Source organism: Panthera leo, chromosome B1 (assembly GCF_018350215.1).
Source record: "Panthera leo isolate Ple1 chromosome B1, P.leo_Ple1_pat1.1, whole genome shotgun sequence".
Classification (NCBI taxonomy): Eukaryota; Metazoa; Chordata; class Mammalia; order Carnivora; family Felidae; genus Panthera; species Panthera leo.
The window spans coordinates 136625651-136645424 of record NC_056682.1 but is presented as its reverse complement, the minus strand read 5'-3'; the positions used below and the strand labels follow the sequence as shown (position 1 = coordinate 136645424).

Below are 19774 nucleotides of genomic sequence, written 5' to 3'. Positions count from 1 at the left end.
CGTGACCTTCTCAAGAGTCCCGGGTGCGTCAGTAGTTCATTCTGGAGGTGAAGAAATGCGAACATTTTGCAGAAAACTCTGCTCCCTAAAGGACCTTGGCTAGGCGTGCTGGGGGAGGCGGGGCGCGGGGAAGAAGGGAGGCCTCCCGGGAGGCTGCGGCGCTGGCGGTGCAGATTCCCGCCTGGAAGCTCCCCGTTGGGTGGCGGGGGAGGTGGGGCGCGGGCAGGGCGCAGAAATAGGGCGCCGGGCGCGGAAGCGCAGCCTGCCTCCGGCACGGTGCTCGGCCTGGGGCCCTTTCCGCACGGCTGTGGAAGTGGCCGGTGTGCAGTGGTGCGGTGCGCCCTCAGGGATCCGCGCTCGGGGAGGGCCTCCGGGAGGGCCTCTGTGAGTCAGCCGTTGAGTCGTCGTAATCGCCACCCAGAGGAAATTAGGCACAAGGGTGGGGCGCGTTCCCGACTGCTCTGTCCTGCCCGCGCCGCCGTGTCACTTCGCTCACCCCCCAGCTCCCGTCCTCTGGCCGGCACGACCAGGTTTGTGCCCGCTGCTGTGGTTTCGGCGCTGGCCTGGGCCTCCAGCGGAGAAAGAGTTAACCGGCCGGGCCGGGAGGAGCCCGAAAGGGAAGGAAGGAAATTGCCGTCGTTCTGAAAGTTTTTTCCTTCCTTTTTTTTTTTCTTTCCCCGCAGAGGTGAGTGCCAGGAGGCGGCGGCTCTGACTCTCCGGAGCCCGGCTCCGCGCCTCCGCTCCCGGAGCTGCTGCCCCACTGCCTGGGGACAGGGACAGCTGTCTCCCGTGGACTCCTTCGGAGAGGGTGCGCCGAGCCATGGAGGGCGCAGAGCTGGCCGGGAAGATCCTTTCCACCTGGCTGACGCTGGTGATCTGCCTCATCCTCCTGCCTTCGGCCTTCGGGGTGTCTTTGGGCATCTCTGAGATGTACATGAAGATCTTGGTGAAAACTTTAGAGGTGAGTGCTGGGGCGGGGGGGGGTGGGGGTGGGGAAGGCGGCGCCCCAGCACCGTTTGAGGGCTTTAGGGAGAGAGAACTTGGGGCAGTGGTGGCCGCTAGTAGAGCTGTTGAGAGCCGAGTTGATGCGAGGGGACCAGTTCCGAAGGTCAGCGGTCCCGAGGGCTGTGCGTTTCAGTTTATCCCCCTCAGTAGCGCCCAGACAGCATCCTGGCTACTCCTTCAGAGTGAAGGGATCCGGGCTGAGACCATGGGACCACCGTGTTGTTCCCCTAGTTGAATGCAGAGCCATCCTCACCCACTGCTATTATTGTTGTTGTTGTTGTTGTTGTTATTATTATTACTGATTAGAATAACAGTGCAGCCGTCTTTTATATCATCGATTCTTTTACATCCATGATGTAGTGCCCTTGTCCCTTCACTCTCCTTAGTTTTTACAGCCCCAGGTTTCAGAGGTCCTTTTCGTGTACTAAGGCATGCTGTCCAGAAAGGCATCCTGTTCTAGTTTATGTTCAAGATAAGAAAGCAATTGCGGGGCGGTAGTGAGAAATCTGATTATGTTTTAATGGAGTCATGGAAATTTTATCTAACCAAAAGCACTTGAAATGTCATCGTAAGTTTATATTCTTTGATCTCTGTTCTCTCTACACTCCTGTTTCCAAATTCTGCTAAGAAAGCTGGTAAGTTAGATGGACGTGAGCCTGGTAGGGAACAGCAGCTCACCGTTACACAAAGTTTAATTAAATTACACAGGGCTTTCCCATTTGCTCTTTCATCAGACGCTCCCCAAAGCCTTGGAAGGTAGGGAGGGCCAATGTTATCCCCCTTTTACAGGCAAGGAAACTGAGACTTAGAGCTAAGTTCAGCGGTTTGTTTGAGTTAAGTGGAGACAGGAGTCTTAACTGAGGAGAGGACTTGTGGTCTAGTGATTTAGGAGGATGGACTCTAGATACAGGTTTGCTTAGATTTGGTTCCAAAATCCCAGTTCTGCTTCTCAATATGTGACCTCAGGGAAGTCACCTACTTCTTGTGCTTCCTTTTCCTCATCTGTAAAATAAGAATAACAATTTAACACCTATTTGCATAGGGTTGTTTAACTGACCTAAACGTCAAGCATTTTAGAAAGGTGCCTGTGGGGTGTTAGGTACTATATCAATGTTTGCTGCTATTAAAAGAATATTATTATTATTTAGACTCTAGCATCCTGGTTTCTCTAACTTCTCTGGTACCTTCTAATATGGGTTCTCATTTTTCTGCCCTTCTTTTCCGTCTACCCCCAGAACTTGGCTTTATTTGCTCTTCTCTCTCAGTGAGTAGGGTGGCTCCCAGATACACATCTGTAAACTGCTAATCTCCCACCTGGAGATTACCTGCTAATCTCTCACCTACTAAACTCCTGAGACTCTCTTCTACCTGCTAATCTCCTGTTTTGCCCCAGATTTTTGTTGCACTTTCTTTCTCGTGGTTATTTTTCTATCTAGTCTTTGAAGTCATATTTGATTCTTCATCCTCAGCTCTCATGGGTTCAAAGGTCTTTTGTTTTTGCTTGGGAGATATTGCAGTTTTGAACCTTTTGTATTGACTTCACGCTCCGAACTTGGTCACACTGTGCTGTGAACTTCTCAGGCTGCCTCTTACTGCTAGATCTTCTTCAAATACTTTCCCCATAGCAGATGATCCTCTTTGGCTGGTGTTCAGAACTCTTTCTCAGAACTCTGAAATGGTTGAATTGTTCTCCCATACAGCAGTGTCTTTTGGAGTTTATACCCCAAGTGACATTGGAGTGAAGGTAAATTGCACACACTGGTTTTCAGCGGCTGACTCCTGTTGGTCTTGCTTTAATAATTCAATGTATGACTGAAGAGTTGTCAAGGAGAGAGGCCAGCTAGTTGCTGTCAACCTGGCAAATAACTTCTATACTTGGAAGGGATATATCCAGCTTAGAGTCTGACCATCAATTAGGTGGGGCCTCAAGTTTTAATTTTTGTCCATCTAGAGTTGAAGAGACTTTTCAGAGATACACTGCTTGGTTAGTGGGAGATAGACCACTTAGCTTGGAAACCAGGTAGATGGCAGCATAAGGAACTTCCGTTTTTGCTGAGAGTAAGCTTTTGGGTCAGAGTGATGCTTGGCATATATGTAATTAGAATGGAGATTCATTTTGTGGGCCAGCTCTGACAGTAGTTGCTCGGAGTGCCTGTGGTTGGGAGCCTCTGGGCTCATCAGGAAGGAGCTGTGATCCCATAATGATGTCTGCTTTAGGCACGGGGGAGGGAAATGGTGACCCAGGGTTTCTCATCCTTCAGCCAGAACAGCCTTAGATGTTTCAAAGACATTTCTGTTAGGCGGCGGGTAGTATAGCGAATTGCTTTTCCTGACCGTAGGGATAATTCCCTTAAAACTTGTGCTGTTTGCTTAGTATTAGGACATCTTTAGGTCTGGACAAATGCTGTCTTTTTGTAGATTCTATGCAAAGCCCAACCCTTCAGTTACTCATTGCACTTTGTTTTCAACGGATTTGGTTGTATCTTTCTCTGAACCAGTGATTTTCAAGGGGTATATAATCATTTCTAAGGAGTATAGATGGCATTATTACAACTTTATATTGGGAAAATTGTTTTTAGCAATTCAAACTATGAAAAGTAAAACTTTTGGGTGGGGATGTGTAGAGGGTAGTCCATCTGGATTGTAGGGTGGTGTATCAGAAATTCTGGAGAGTGCGTGTGTGAAGTTTTCATGTATATTAAATAGGAGCATGGATTTAATGCTGTTTTCAACCACAGAGTATGGATTAAGTGCTGTTTTCAACCACAGAAATCGATGGGGGTAAGGGGGGGTGAGGATTGCTATTTGTTGGCCTAAGGCTCATGATTAGAGGGAAATAAAGTCTGGGAAGAGAGTATAAGCATTGGTGGAGAAGAAGGTAGGGCAATGGTATGTAAATTATCTAATCTAACCAGGTAATACAGTCAATGGACAGATAATGAATGTCTACAGGGCTAATTTTTCCCTCAGCTTTTGAGAAATAAGATGGAAGGATAAACAGATTCCTCCAAATTTCTGGCCTTGTGACCTTGGGCAGGTCACTTAACATCTCACCCTTAGTTTCTACCGGGGGGGTATAGGAGAATGCCTCCGAGAGTTACTGTACCGTGTGCATGAAATGAGGAGAGGTCAGGGAAAGCACGATACACAGTAGGTGCTCAAATCTCAGTGGAGTTTGAATGGAAACACTCTTTGGTCTTGTTTTTATTTTTTGTTTGTCTTTGCTCCTATGTGGCTTGAGATTTAACCCATCTTCAGATCTTTAATGAGTTAGCATCCATACTCAGAGCAGACTATTCTTGCCTTTTATTTTATTTTATTAAAAATATATTTTTTTAAGTAGGCTTTCTGCCTACTCGACCTGAAGATTGAGAGTTGCATGCTCTATACACTGAGCTAACCAGTCACCCTACCTTTTGTCTTAATTATTTTTCTTCCCCTTTACACTTTCCTCCATCCACCAATTAGCTTTTCATCTTTTCAAAAGACATGTCAATAAATGTCACATAGGATGGTTTATAACACCTCTGTTAATATGATATTCAGGTGTTATTCCTGGTGTTAGAAATACAATAAATGTGCTAGAAGGCCATGGCTGTTTATGACAGAAAGTAATAATAAAGAAAAGCTACCAAGGCATTGTGCTTAAATGCACAACTCTCTGACATAGTCTATATTACTCCCACTGATAGATTGGGGAATGGAGGTTCAGAGAGTTAATTTGTCCAGATAGTGGCATACAGCTGTTCGTAGTAGAATTAGGATTTTAATTTGAATCTAGAGCCTGAGTTCTTGCTCTGCCAAGATGACAGATTTGTCAAGCAAACTGTTTTATTAGGCTACAGACAGTGGCCTGCTGTTACCTGCATAAACCTAATATTTTGAATTTTTATGTAATTGTATACATTTTCATCCTCTCCTTTTCTCTTTTTAGTTAATCTTTAAATGTCTTTTTAGTGTGAAAACTAAAAGTTGTAATTGTCTAGATGACAGTATCATTTTTGCAAGCTTCTGATCTAAGCTTTAAAACTCAGACTTAACCTGTTTTTCTTTTTTTGGTGAATTAGAGACAGCTACCTTTTGCTCCCCAAGAGATGTTTTAAAACTGAGTAGAGTGAGAACCTGATTTGAAGGCAGTGTCTTTCAACCTTTCTTTGTAGGGAGAAGTGAGATGGGAGTAGCCATGGGGATTGGAAACTACTATCATACTTCAGCATCATCCTGTGGGCAAGAGGCAGATGTGTTTTGAGATAACCACTATAAGAGGTTGGGAACCTCTGAAGAGATATTCCAACCTCTGTCTTCGGGCTTACTTGATCATTTGGCATGGTGGAAGTGGAGTAGCTGTTTTGTGGGAAATGCACTGGGTGGTTTGCGAAAAAGTGATCATTTTGGAAGCTAAATAAATTGTGGGGCGTGAAGTGGGAGGAGGAAGCCAGTGTTTTCTACTTTGAGGCCTACTGGGTGGTGGTCATTGGAAAGATTATCTTCCTTACTCTTTTATCTTGGTATTGTCCCTGGTGTAGGGATGATGAAATTGGGGTCCCAAGAGGTGACAACCTTTCATCCCAGCGGAGTGCAGCCAGGAGCACACAACTGCGATTCGTATGCATATGTGTCTGGCTGCAAAGAGTTAGCGCTTTTCACTTTTGTTGGAGAGTAAGCCCAAAGAAGAAAATGGTTTTCTAGTGCAAATTTCCTTTGACATTAAATGACTTCTTCCACCTGAAAATTTGTGACTGCATTTTGTAGGACAGACCTTTGGCGTGACCATTTCAGGAGAGGTTATGCATTCTGATACTTGTGACAGAACATGGAGCTCTTTGTAGTACATCATGCTGTATGAAGCACGCCCCTGTATTTGTTCGCTCTGGCGGCCATAACAAAGTACCACAGACTGGGGGGCTTAAACAACAGAAATTTATTTTCTGACAGTTCTGGAGGCTTGAAGTTCAAAATGAAACTGTTGTTGGCAGGTTTGGTTTCTTCTGAGGCCTCCCTCTCTCCTTGACTTGCAGATGGCTGCGTTCTGTGTCCTCATATGGTCTTTCCTCTCTGTGTGCAAATCCCTGGTGTCTGTGTGTTCAAATTTCCTCTTCTTATGAGGACACCAATCATATTGGAGTACGGCCCACCCTAAAGGCCTCATTTTTTAACTTTGTCACCTTTTTTAAAAGGTCCTATCTCAAAATACAGCCATATTCTGAGATACCAGGGAGTTAGGGCTTCAACATATGAATTTTGGGGGAGACACAAAATCAGCCCATAACAGCCTCAAAATATCAATATTTTCCATAAAATAAGCATGGAATAATTGTCTTAATCTAAGGTAATTATCATTTATATAAAATATAAAATCATATTGCTACTTATAAATGATAACAGGGGCTAAAGCTTTAAAGTGGAAAAACTATGGAAATAAACCTTTCCTTCTACTGAGAAGACATGGGAGGTATATCTAGAGTTTGAGAACTCCTACACCAAATCAGCAAGGAAGGGAAAAGGCTGCAATCAGATTAAGATTGAGTCTGATTATCATTTGTGACTTGCCACTTGAAGCCCAGAAGATTAAGTCTCTATTTATAGGCTGTTCTCTAAGCACAAATAGCATGTTCCTACTTGGCTCTTTGGGATGTTGTGCAGGGGTCCTGACGTAGTCAGATCATGCCCTACTTCATGACCTTCAGGTATAGGTTTTAGGTCATTTAGTCTCTATCCGTCATTTTCTTATTGATTTGAATTTTTAAAAATTTGTTTAATTCCTTGTGAGCCTAGAAATACCTGTTTTTTGCCACTAGGTTTTTGATAAATTCTTTTTGCTCCTTCAAGGGCACTTAAGTCCTAATTATAACGATCACAATGCCTTTCACCTCTAATTTCACCCTTCCTCCTCCCACTTCCCCGTCACCTTTGACAATGTTAGCTTCTGGAATTGTAATCACCATTGTAATCATTTAAATAATATTTTATTTGTTCCCTTTCTAAAGTAGAAAAATAGTCATAGGGATTTTCCAGGATGCTGTCAACAAAGTTAGTTCATTTGTGGTTTTTGAACTATTGTTAATGGTTGATAATTTTGGAAATGCGTAAAAAAGCGCATAAAGAAGCAAATAACAAGTCACATCTTGGTGTATTTCTTTATACTTCCATGTACATTCAAAACAAAATGAGAATTGGGATGCCTGGATGGCTCAGTCGGTTGTGTCCAGCTTCGGCTCAGGTTATGATCCCATAGCTCGTGGGTTTAAGCCCCACAATGGGCTCTGTGCTGACAGCTCAGAGCCTGGATCCTGCTTCAGATTCTGTGTCTTTGGCTCTCTCTGCCCCTCCCCCGCTCATACTGTGTGTGTGTGTGTGTGTGTGTGTGTGTGTCAAAAATAAACAAACATTAAAAAAAATTTTTTTTAAATGGGAATTGATTTTCCCCGTTCTTAAATTCTCACAGATGTGTGGTTCCTCATATTCATAACATTTTCCCTGTCCATCCCCACAGAAGCAAGTGACAGGTCGGCAGGTGGTTTCCTTTGTTAGCAATTTCACTAATTCCTTTCTGGCTCCCCACGTCTTTTTTTTTTTTTTTTTTTTTTTTTTTTTTTTTAATATTTATTTACTTAGGGAGAGTGTGCAAGCAGGGGAGGGGCAGAAAGAGAAAGAGAGAGAGAATCCCAAGCAGGCTCCCTGCTGTCAGTGTGGAGCCTAATGTGTGGCTCAAATCCACATACTGTGAGATCGTGACTAGAGCTGAAACCCAGAGCCACCCAGGCACCCTATCCAGCTCTCCAAGTCTGTTTAAAAAAAAAATTTTTTTTTAATGTTTATTTATTTTTGAGACAGAGAGAGACAGAGCATGAACGGGGGAGGGGCAGAGAGAGAGGGAGGCACAGAATCTGAAACAGGCTCCAGGCTCTGAGCAGTCAGCACAGAGCCCGACGCGGGGCTCGAACTCACGGACCGAGAGATCATGACTTGAGCTGGAGTCGGCCACTCAACTGACTGAGCCACCCAGGCACCCCAAGCTCTCCAAATCTTAAGCCTATTTCTGACATAGGCAATTAGGTCTGTTTGAATGTGTCTTGCCCCTGAATGCCTAATTTGTTATGAAAATATAGTTATTTTTTGGGCCCCATCTTTCAATTAATCCTCATAGCATCCATATGGGATAGGAACTATTATCCTCATTTTACCGATGAGGAAATGGAGGCCTAGAGGGATTAAGTAACTTTAAACTTAGTCTTTTTAATTTTTTTTAACGTTTATTTATTTTTGAGAGAGAGAGAGAGAGAGAGAGCACGAGCAGGGGAAGGGCAGAGAGAGAGGGAGACACAGAATCCGAAGCAGCTCCAGGCTCTGAGCTGTCAGCACAGAGCCCGATACGGGGTTCGAACCCGTGAGATCATGACTTGAGCCAAAGTTGGACGCTTAACCGACTGAGCCACCCAGGCGCCCCTGAACTCAGTGTTGATGCCATAACCTGAGCTCTTGCCTGACATGCTTCATGACTCTTTCAAGGAGTAGTTTATTGGGGTGCCAGGTGTGTGTGAGGGGTTTAAATAGGGTTTATATAGGGTAAATAGGGCATGATCAGTAACTAATATAAAAGAGTATACTTGAGACTTTGAATATTGCTACTTCTGAGATTTACTGAGGTATCTCTTTAATTCAGATAGTCCTGGGCATAATGTTTAATTTCACTTCTGTATAAGCATGGTTTGAGTATTTTACATTGTGTCTATGGAACAGTTTAAATTAACAACACTACTTATTTTTGAACAGTGGGCCACAATACGCATTGAAAAGGGAGTCTCAAAGGAGTCGGTCCTTAAAAACTCAGCTTCTGTTGGTAAGTCTCCTTTTTCAGTTATGATGGCTAACATATCCACACTGTAAAAATTTACATCTACCAAATTTGAACTTGAAATATGCAGAGAGCAGTGCATTCTATAGGCCTAGGATCAGTCATAATTTTGTTCTTTATGCAAAATAGCAGTTGCCTGAGTTTTGAATGAGTTTTCACTGGAAAGGTGGTAATAATGTGCTAGTTCATCTATGTGTTCTTACTTCTAAAGGCACACATTTGAAGATGTCTGCCTATAGTTTTCAAGATGCAGTCAATGTTTTGAAAAAATAATGCTAATTGGACTCCTTTGGAGTTAAACCTATTTTTGAGGTTTTATTAGCACTGTAGTCTAACTTGCGGTTCTCAAAAATGTTCCTCAAAATACCCTTTCCTGCTAACGACTGATTGATAATACATGAAATAAATAATAACGGTCCCATGAAATAGTTTGGGAATCACCACATGCTATACCTTACTTTTGGAAAGTAATATTATACAGTAACAAAGGCTCAGAAATGTCCTACAGTAAAGAAACTTGTTTAATTTTTGTTAGAAGTGAGCTGACAAGTCAGCTGAGCTCACTCGTGTATCCATTACTGCTTTGCTTTTGTTCCAACAAACTTTTTCACTTTTAGGGTAAGAATTTTAAGAATTGGTTAAGACACGGGGGATCATAGGAGAGTAGAATTCTATGGAAAGGATGACTACGAAATTAGGTACTTGATTTAATTAAAAGACTAAGCCTTCGTGTATTTTTCAAAAATAATGTGCAAACAATTTTGTGCCTATCTAATTTAGGATAAAAGATGACCAAAGTGTTAAGCACTTCACTAGAAGGAACTTATCTTCCAGAGGCTCGTCTAGGAGAAATTGTAGAAATGGTATACCACAGTGCATTTTGGAAATAAAGTATTTGAGTGAAAACATTGGCTCATTTTGTGTAAATGGATTGTTATGTTCAAATGATTGAAGCAGCTAGTAGACCTTCAAGGTGTATACTTGGACACCAAGTATTATCATCAGTAACATTTTACCAAAATTAGATATTTTTGGTGCTACACAATCCCCTTTTTATTGCCAGGTACCTTCTCTTGGACATAGCAGATCTACTAATATTTTATGTTTCTGGGTACATTTAAAAATGTACGTTATGATTACGTACTCCTTATGATTTAAGGAGACAACAAACTTTATTGCTGGTTTTTCTGTTGTACTTGGTGAGACTTTGGGCTGTCACTGATTTTTTGTTGTTGTTGTTAGTTTATTTGTTTTGAGAGAGAGAGAGAGAGCAGGGGAGGGGCAGAGAGAGAGGGAGAGATAGAATGCCAAGCAGGCTCCAGGCTGCCAGCGTGGAGCCCAATGTGGGGCTTGAACTTAAGAACTGTGAGATCATGACCCGAGCCGAGGTCAAGAATCAGATGTTAATCGACTGAGCCAGCCAGGCGCCCCTGGGCTGTCACTGATCTTGAGTGAAATTCTGTAGAGCCCTAGAGATTGGGGTATTGGTGGTGCATGTGTTGGGCCATGAATTTAAAAGGGCACAAGGTGTTTCAATTTGGTAGGTTAAGAGGATTAAAATCTCTAGGTGAGGGTTTCCTTAGCACTTTTTAGCCTAAATAGAAGTGAATATTGTCACTTGTTGAATTTTTTTTTTTTTTTTTTTTTTTGTCACACATCTGTCTTTTCCATGGTACCACCAGGAAAGAATAGAAGCGAACAAGAGGAGAAAACAGAAATCATAATGGCTTAGAGTATGGCTGAAAACTACCAAATTTTCTTCTTTCATTCAGAGTAGCCGTCTTTCCTTTTAGCCATGAAATTGGGAGTGACTGTTGCAGTTATGAGTGTTTGATATCTGTAAGGTTGGTGGGGAATCCAAAGATGATGCAGATAAGGTTCCTGTGGGGAGACAGGTATCCGACCGGTCACTGTGATAAATGCTAAAGTAGGTGTATAAGCAAAGGACAACGTGGGATCTAATTTAGGCTCTGATATATCCTGCTTTCGTCTCTGTTAATCCCACAAGTGTGCATGGTATGCACCTCCATTCCCATTCTGATTTACATCCTGCTTGGGTAGCCCTGTTAGAGGGTGTGTGCCCTATTGATACATCCTGCTGTTTGGAGTCAGCAAGAGGTAATATCTTAATCCTAGATAGACTGGCCAAGGGTGATGAAACACACACACTGAGCACTTGTGTGCCTGGCTGGTGCAATCTTCTGCCTTCGGAGCATCATGTCTCTGTACTGCAGCCAACAGTAGCCCGAGTCAGCGTTGAGTCGGTCAAAGTTGAGGCAAGGGTCACAGGCAGACCAAGAGCCCCAAGAGTGCGGATGTGATGTCTGAATGATATAGTGCTGATGACAGGTTTACGAAACTGAGAGGGAGAGAATTGCTAAACAGGAAAAATAGTTATGTTTATTTTCTGCACCCAAAATTCACTCTGCTGCTCTTTTACTTAATGAAGCACATTTAAAAAAAAAAATGTTTATTTTTGAGAGAGGGCCGGGGAGAAGGGGGCAGAGAGAGAGGGAAACCGGGGATCTGAAGCAGGCTCTGCACTGTCTGCACAGAGCCCGATGCAGCGCTCGAACTCATGAACCATGAGCTCCTGACCTGAGCCAAAGTCGAGGCTTAACCGACTGAGCTGTCCAGGTGCCCCGAAGCACATTTTTGGAAATACTTTTTAAGTCTCTCTTTCCAGTGAGACCCCTTTTTCAGTGTATTTCTCCTGTGCCTTTATTAGTAAGACAGCTAAAAGCTGAACCTAGAGAAATATTACCTTTGTGGTTAAATTATCCTCTTCTGTCTTTAGCCATATTCTGCTGAATCTTCTGTTAAACATCTGTCTCATTTATTGATGGAGCTTCAGATATGATCATGAGCAAGAGCTCTTTAAGAAGCTCTGTTATTGCACCTTCTTCCAGTTTTAAGGACTTTTCCTCATTGTTAATACAACCATGAAGGTAAATATTTCTCCCCCCCCCCCCCTTCAAGTAACTGTGTTATTCTGAGCATTCTGACTCAGTGGAGAATGTAGAAGTCCCCTCTACCCTAGTTTTTGTTTCCTGAGGGCTCATATGCTGGGGAGGCTAAAACAAGAGACAAGAAGGCTATTGGGTCCTTTGCTTCTCTGCATCAGCTGTGCTTTATCTCTCTAGCCTTAGGACAAATGCATCTTCTTGGACCCAGGTACGTGGTCTGATGGAGATAGTATCAACTTTTATTTTACTTTGTTGTAAATAGTGCAAAGGACCATCGACTATTAATAAGAGCCACCAACCTTGGGTGCCTGGGTGGCTCAGTCATTAAGCATCTGACTTCAGCTCAGGTCATGATCTCACGGTTTGTGAGTTTGAGTCCCACGGTGGGTGAGCTTGAGCCTGGCTTGGGTTGATCATGAGCCCTGCTTTTCTCTCTCTGTCTCTCTCTCTCTCTCTCTCTCTCTCTCTCTGCCCCAGGTGCGATTCTCTTTCTCTCTGTCCCCCTCTCACTTGCACATCTCCCCTCTCTCTCAAAACAAACAAACAAAAAAAACCACCCCAAATAAAACAATGAAACTGTAGTTTTATGCTATATTTATTTAAAAAAAAAAAAAAAAAAGCCCCCAACCTCACCCTTGGGTGCCTAACTGATTTGGAAGACTTCTTGTGCAATAGATTTCAAATAGTAATTAGGATTGCACTTGTAATCATTGTGATTCATTATGCCATTTTCATGACTCAAGATGAATTCCACTGTACCTTGCATTATATTACTAGGACATTTTGAACAATTACCCACCATAGGTCAACAGGCAGGATGAAAGGCCCGAATTTGCCCTTGGCCTGGAGTGTCTCAAACAAAACCAATAAATAGAGGCTATGGTTCAGTCATTTTGGCACTGTTTTCTAGAATGTGGCGCTGGCCTGACTTAGCGTTATCTGCATGCCAGATGCATGCCATCTCCTCAGTCCTCCCCTTTGCCCCACTTCAGGAGGCATCACACACAGGGATCTGTGGTCACATGGCCTGTTGTTAGTGAAGCCCCGTGCTGAATTTCTCTCCTGCCCTGTGCGTCTTACCCCCAGAGCCCATCTCTTCCTCCACCCAAACACACACAAAGGACAAAATGCTGTGGAGAAACTTCTCATGTTATACCTATTCAGAGAGAATTCAGGCTGCTTAACATTTCCACTGATTTTACTCTTGGAATTCTTTCTGTGAGACTTGATCAACCATGGTGATGCTGGTACAATATAGGTCACATCAATATTGTGAATTTAATAAATTCACAAGATAAAGATATTGTAAATTCAATAAAGATTTTTATTTACTATATTTATCTTTATTGTAATTTATAATAAAGATATTATAAATTCAATACCTTGAATTTATAGAAAATGTGGGATAATATTCTGTGACAGAAATTTGAGTATCATTTTCCATACTCATTTTTGCTTCGGGCAGGCTGTTTTTGATAGTCTGTTTACATCAACTAATTGTCAACTAGTATTGTCTTGGTATAAACTCCCTGAGTACAAGTCCTCAAGGATATAGAGTATAATGCATTTAAAGGGGTTATCTTGCTGATAAAATATTGGAACTTGTCTAGCTACTTGTAGAGAGAAAAATAATCCATTTATGGGATATGGAAGGATTATAGCATGAGATTTTTCCTTATCATGGCCAAATGCTTTTATTAGTCTGCCTCTATTCATAAATCTTGTGCCTGATGGTGGTGATGAAGATGATGATAATTTTCAAACATACACAAAAGTAGAGAAATAGTATATTGAAGCCAATATAGGCAATATTTGTCAAGATTTTGCCACACCTAATTCATCTATGCCTTCTTACTTTCTGCTAAAATATTCAATGCAGTATAAAATTTCATATCCTTTCATGCATTTTTAAATTAAAAATTTTTTTAAATGTTTATTTTTGAGAAAGAAAGACAGAGCATGAGCAAGGGAGGGCAGAGAAAGAGGGAGACACAGAATCTGAGCTCTCAGCACGGAGCCTGATGCGGGACTTGTACCCACAAAACACACGATCATGACCTGGGCTGAAGTCCCGTGCTTAACCGACTGAGCCACCCAGGCACCCCTTTTCATGTGTTTTTAAAAAAGGATTAAAGAATAATCAGTGCTATTATCCCTTTAATTCAAACCTAATTTTTTAATATCATCTAATATACAGTCCATATATAAATTCCCCTAACAGTTGCAAAATGTTTTTATAATTGATTTATTTGAATTGAGATTCAGTCATGGCCCATGAACTTGTTTGTTTATTTATTTATTGATATGGCTTATTGGACAGATGGAGTATAATTTTTGTTCTTGGAACAAAATAGCAGTTCTTAATAGCAGGTGATTCTGAAAAATTTCGCTTGCATACCTTGCATTTTTATCCTCACAGCTTAATATAGCTCTGTGGAAGACAAGGTTTAAATCTTTTGCTTGTTTATATGTTTGTAAACCGTCAGATTAGTCCTCTGTATTTCTAAGCAATATAATGAAATTTAATCAACCACTTAGGAGAGCAATTTGGCACAGCTGAAGACCCATTACACGGTAGCCCCTTAATTCCACTTTTCCTAAGATATCAAACCCACCCAAACTCTCAGCATGTCTGTATTAGGAGACATGCGTCAAATGGATACCAATAGTGAAACTAGGGCAACAATCCTGTCACTCATCAGGAGGAGAATTAATATGTGAGCTAGTTCAAATGAACTAACTGGATTTACATGAAGAGAACAAAGTATGTACACCTTAATGTTAAGCGAAAATAAAATGTATGGTGTAACATTTATTTAAAATTATTACTATATGCAGATACCATATAATTATGTAGATATATGTAGATAAGTGTAAAATATATGTGGAAATGAAATGTACTATAGGTTAGTGTTTATCTTCTAGGAGGGAGGAGAAAAGGTGGGCAGATGGGCTTTAACTGTATCTCTAATTGTTTTCTTTAAAGAATATCTGAAGGGACGCCTGGGTGGCTCACTCGGTTGAGCGTCCGACTTCAGCTCAGGTCATGATCATGGGGTTCATGAGTTCAAGCCCCACATCAGGCTCACCACTGTCAGTGAAGAGCTCGCTTTGGATTCTCTGTCCCCCTCTTTCTGTCTCTCCCCTGCGTGCTCTCTTTTAAAAATAAATAAACATTAAGAAAAATTTACCTTCCTTAAACAAAAAAAAGAATACCTGAAGCAAATATGACAATAAGTCTCTTTTTTCTTTGTTGAACTCAAAAATTTTTTGTTAAACTTATATTTTAAGCATAAAAATTTAAAAAACCCAACCAATAAGATATTAAGAATATTAAGAATTGCTCAACTAGAGTCTTTAGTCTGATGGGTGGAAGTAGTTTTATAATAGAAAATAAAAATTTGTCTCAGGGGTGTGATTGATGGTTACCTACCTGCTCCAAAGTACATCTTCATTCAGTCTGTCCAATGCTTGGAGTTGACATTTAAACCAATGGGAATCGAAATATATTACCTTTTGGAGCTGGGATTCTCAGCCTCAGCACTACTGACATTTTGGGTTGAATAATCCTTTGTCATGGGAGTAAATGCATTGTAAGATGCTTAGCAGTATCCCTGGTCTCTACCCACTAGATGATAGTAGTGTACCCCCTAATGTGACAACCAGTGTGTCTCCAGACACTGACAAATGTCCCCAGGGGGCAAAGTCCTCTCCTGTCTCCTAACCTCTGTCCTCTCTTTTGCAAAGCACTGCTCTTAGAGAATAATGTGTTTTTCTATTGGTACCCAATATCATTAGCATAATTTATCTTAGTTTTCTAACAAATAGGCCCTTGAGGGAGCAGAACTTGATTTCCAGTTTTTGGTGGTGTGGCTGGTGTGGGGAAGGACAGAAAGTGAGGTAAGGCACGTGAACAACAGGGTGAGCAGAGAACACTGGATAGTGGGAGAGGAAGCTTGCTCCTTAAGGAAAGGTAGAAGTGAGACAAGGGACTCTTTCTGCAAACTTTGCCTCATAATCTGATGAAAATATGCTGTTTTGGAGGGAGCTTTATTTTAGAATGGATTGGAGACTTGTGTACAACTATGTACTCTAACCTCCGGAAAGGAGATGACTTAACATTTAATTCTGGCCAACCGTGAGTAAGCAGGAAGGAGTGGTTCTGGCAGGAAAGAAAGTAAAAAGTCAGATCAGACTAATGGCTTTCATTGCATTGTAAAGTGATGGGTGGGAGGAGAGTGATATAAGCCCTAAATCACAGAAAGGAAGGCTCCTAACTTAAGAAAGCAGTTAGGAAGCTCATAAAACATACTCTCTTCTTTTGCAGATTGTTTTCTTGTCACGTAGCAGGAACAAAGTAGGTGACGTGCCCTGTGCCCAATCCCTATTTTCTATGAAATGAGTTTTGCTTTTAAACACAAATTTAAAAGCAGGTTTTAAATCTTTCTATCCCCAGCACTGTTTAGCTGTTGGCCATCTTGTTGGTGCTTTGGCTCTCTTAGTCCTAAACTCCTCAGCGGATTGGGAGAGTACCTGCATCTCAGAATTGTGGAGGTTTGAAAAAGTCAGATGAGAATGAGACTCAGGGATTCTTTGAGAGTGAGAAGATAGCTGGATCAGGTGACTGGATAGTCAACTTGAGAAGACATTCTCTGTTTAGAGAAGTTCTCTGTGACATTGGGAGGAGCAGACATCTCATCAGGTACCTATCAAATCTAAAATCCAGCTTGTCACTCTAGAAGTGTTCCCCAAACTAATCTCCCCACCTAACACACCCCCCAGAGAAAACCCTAGTCAAAACTACAAAGCTTCTCCATTTTGTTTCTACTTTATAGACAAAATCCTGTCAATAATAATAAGAATCACCACCATTTATTAAACAATGGCTCCATTGTGCAAAATTATTTACATGAGGGAGGTCTTGGTAATTCTCTCTTAACTGATGAGAAAACAATGGGTGAAGGAGGTCAAGTGACTCCTTCAGTGACTCCTACTTACTTCATTTAAGTAGTCAGGGCAGACTGAAAAGAAAGCCCAATTTGTCTTTCCTATTCAGAATCACTTGCCACAATTCCCTGCCTAAACTATACCTTCCTTACCTGCTCCTCTGGTCAATCCATGCCTTCTCATTCTCCCTTGGAAGGTTGAGGTAACTCTTCCACAAATGGAAACTCCCTGCTGAAAGTTGGCTTTGTCGCATCTTAGGAAACACATAACATTTCAATTTCAAATCATCACCAGAATTTTTAAAGAAATGAAATCTATTAAGAACATTTAGAATTATAATAAAAGATACTATACATAAATGCCAAGCCATAATGTTGACATTATAATTGATTTGATGGCTTATTTGACAATGAAGTTTTATAGATGCTTCTCTGTTGTGGGATTTCTTGTTTAATCAAACGAGTTATGTCCAAATCAACAAAGTAATGGGGTCCATCAGCCAAGAAGAGATGGGTTAACAGTATACTGAATGGGATGTTAAAATGTTAGTTAAACTGAAACTCTGCCTGTTAATTCTAAATGCCTGTTAGTTTCTCTGCAGTGTTGACTGAGAATTGATTACAACAGTGTCCATACTTCCCTCCATTTATGCTTCAAAACAGTTGTAAACACGTGGTTAATTTCATGACTAGCATTTATATCTGGGGGTTAAAATCTTCCTCTTTTATCATTAGCATTGGTTATTTTGTAAGTTTCTAGGGAACTACTGGGGTATATAATGGTGAAAAAGGGAGTTGATTTTCTCATCTGCTTTTCTCAGGAGAACAAAAATTTGTCTCCAGTACTTGTAGCTTAGTACTTCTAGTCTTGATTACTTGTAGCTTCGTACTTCTAGTCTTGATAACTGAGAGACACTAACAGGAAAGTACTCTAAATTTAATAAGGGCCAACTTTTTCTATCACAGATATATAAGCCATATAGAAAACAGGAAAATAGAAGGTACCTTTACTTCAGTAAAGCTTTTGATTGTATCCTATTCCAAATAACAGGGTTGACAAATCCACTCTATCTGTTACCCCTCCCACGGCCCTGGAAGACCTCTCTGGTTGATGAAGTCTTTGCCAATGAACCACCGGGTAGCCTCCTTAGCACAAACCTGCAGACACGCCCTCACTTTTCACTGATTTGGAGTTGGTCTGTGACGGCTGATGAAACAGTTGAAACAAGTTGAAACCTTGTTACCACTCCATCTGGAGAATAAATGGAGTTTCTCACACTGTGTAGCAAAGGATCACTAACTAAAAGGAGGAGAACCTCTTGAGTACTTGGGCTTTGGCATAGATTTGGTTGTATTGTTCAAGGGGTTGTATTGAAAGTGCAGTATTATTGACCGAATGCTCTTAGTTGGGTTTTAAATTACCTAGGAAACCAAATAGAATTTAAAGTAATCTTTTTAAAAATTTTATTTATTTCAATTCAAGTTAGTTAAAATACAGTGTAGTATTGGTTTTAGGAGTAAAACCCAGTGATTCATCACTTCCATAGAACACACAGTGCTCATCCCAACAAGTGCCCTCCTTAGTGCCCATCACCCATTTAGCCCATCCCCCCATCCACAAACCCTCCAGCAACCCTGTTTGTTCTCTGTATTTCAGGGTCTCTTATGGTTTGCCTCCTTCTCTGTTTTTATCTTATTTTTCCTTCCCTTCCCCTATGTTCATCTGTTGTGTTCCTTAAATTCCATATATGGGTGAAATCCTATATTTGTCTTACTCTGACTTATTTTGCTTAGCATAATACACTTTGGTTCTGTCCACATTGTTGCAAACGGCAAGATTTCATTCTTTTTGATACTCAAGTGATATTCCATTATATATACACCACATCTTCTTTATCCATGCATCCGTTGATAGACATTTGGGCTCTTTCCATACTTTGGCTATTGTTGATAGTGCTGCTATAAACATTGGGGGTGCAGTGCCCCTTAGAATCAGCATTTTTGTATCCTTCGGATAAATACCTAGTAGTGCAATAGCTGGGTTGTAGGGTAGCTCTATTTTTAATTTTTTGAGGAAACTCCACCCTGTTTTCCAGAGTGGCTGCACCAGTTTGCATTCGCACCAATAGTGATCTTGATTGTTTGGATTTGTGAGCCATCAAAGAGAAGATTGACATTCAAGATCCTTTATCCAAGGTGGATGCTCGGAAATGGAATAGAAAAGCCAGCCTTGATAGGAAAAGGCTTGCCACTTCAGAAGGGCCAGAGGCAGAGTTTTAGAGATCAGGCATGGAAAGCCAGGGAAAGTATAGAACCGAAAATAATGCTGCAGTTCATGGCAGAACCAGCATGTTCAACACACAGTGACAAGCTTCTTTGAATCACTCATCCTGGTCTCTGCATGAACACTTTACCCAGTGTTTTCTGGGTACCTGGGTTATATGCTGAACGATGCCCTCAGGCAACCCTTAGCCTACTTAAGGAGATATCACCAATATCCACATGTCCATGTGGCAAATGGGAACCAGGCAGTGCTGATGGTGTTGAATTTCACAAAAATAAATATAATTACCTCGAGTAAAGAAATGCATAAACGTAGTATGAAAAGAGATCGTTTAGGATGGGGGATGTCAGAGAGGGTGTTTTGGTGAACATGTTAGTGTTGAACCAGTTATGTAGAGGTGGATTGGGATTAACTGAGGTGACAGGGCTTTCTAAACTGGGGGAATGAGGGAATAGCTTGGACAGCAATGGTAGTGAGCTAAGTTCATAGAAGGGAACAGACATTAGAAATAAGGTTGGCAAGAAGGTGACATGAGGTTGTGAAGGGCTCAAATGCTAAGTGCTTTTGAAGTGATATAAAGGCATAGAAAAGCCTGGGTTTACTGTTTATATTGAGTGTGGTAAAGAAGAAATTCTGAAACCTGCAAAAAGGATTAATATAGTGGCAAACCAGACCTGTGAAGGTTGATTATTGAATTTGGAAAAAAAAGAAGAGATGA

General features: G+C 41.4%; 1 protein-coding gene across 2 annotated transcripts in view; it reads left to right on the top strand.

Moving 5' to 3' along the window:
* The first annotated feature begins 461 nt into the window (after positions 1-461).
* GPAT3 (glycerol-3-phosphate acyltransferase 3) overlaps positions 462-19774 on the top strand; it is a 61711-nt gene continuing 42398 nt past the window's right edge. Inside the window, exons 1-3 of one of the 2 annotated variants that reach the window (XM_042936012.1) lie at positions 462-530; positions 684-961; positions 8779-8845. In XM_042936012.1, the coding sequence (XP_042791946.1) occupies positions 821-961; positions 8779-8845 (208 nt within the window). In that variant the 5' untranslated portion in view covers positions 462-530; positions 684-820. The remainder of the gene's footprint in view (positions 531-683; positions 962-8778; positions 8846-19774) is intronic. The other variant, XM_042936011.1, reaches the window with a different exon arrangement.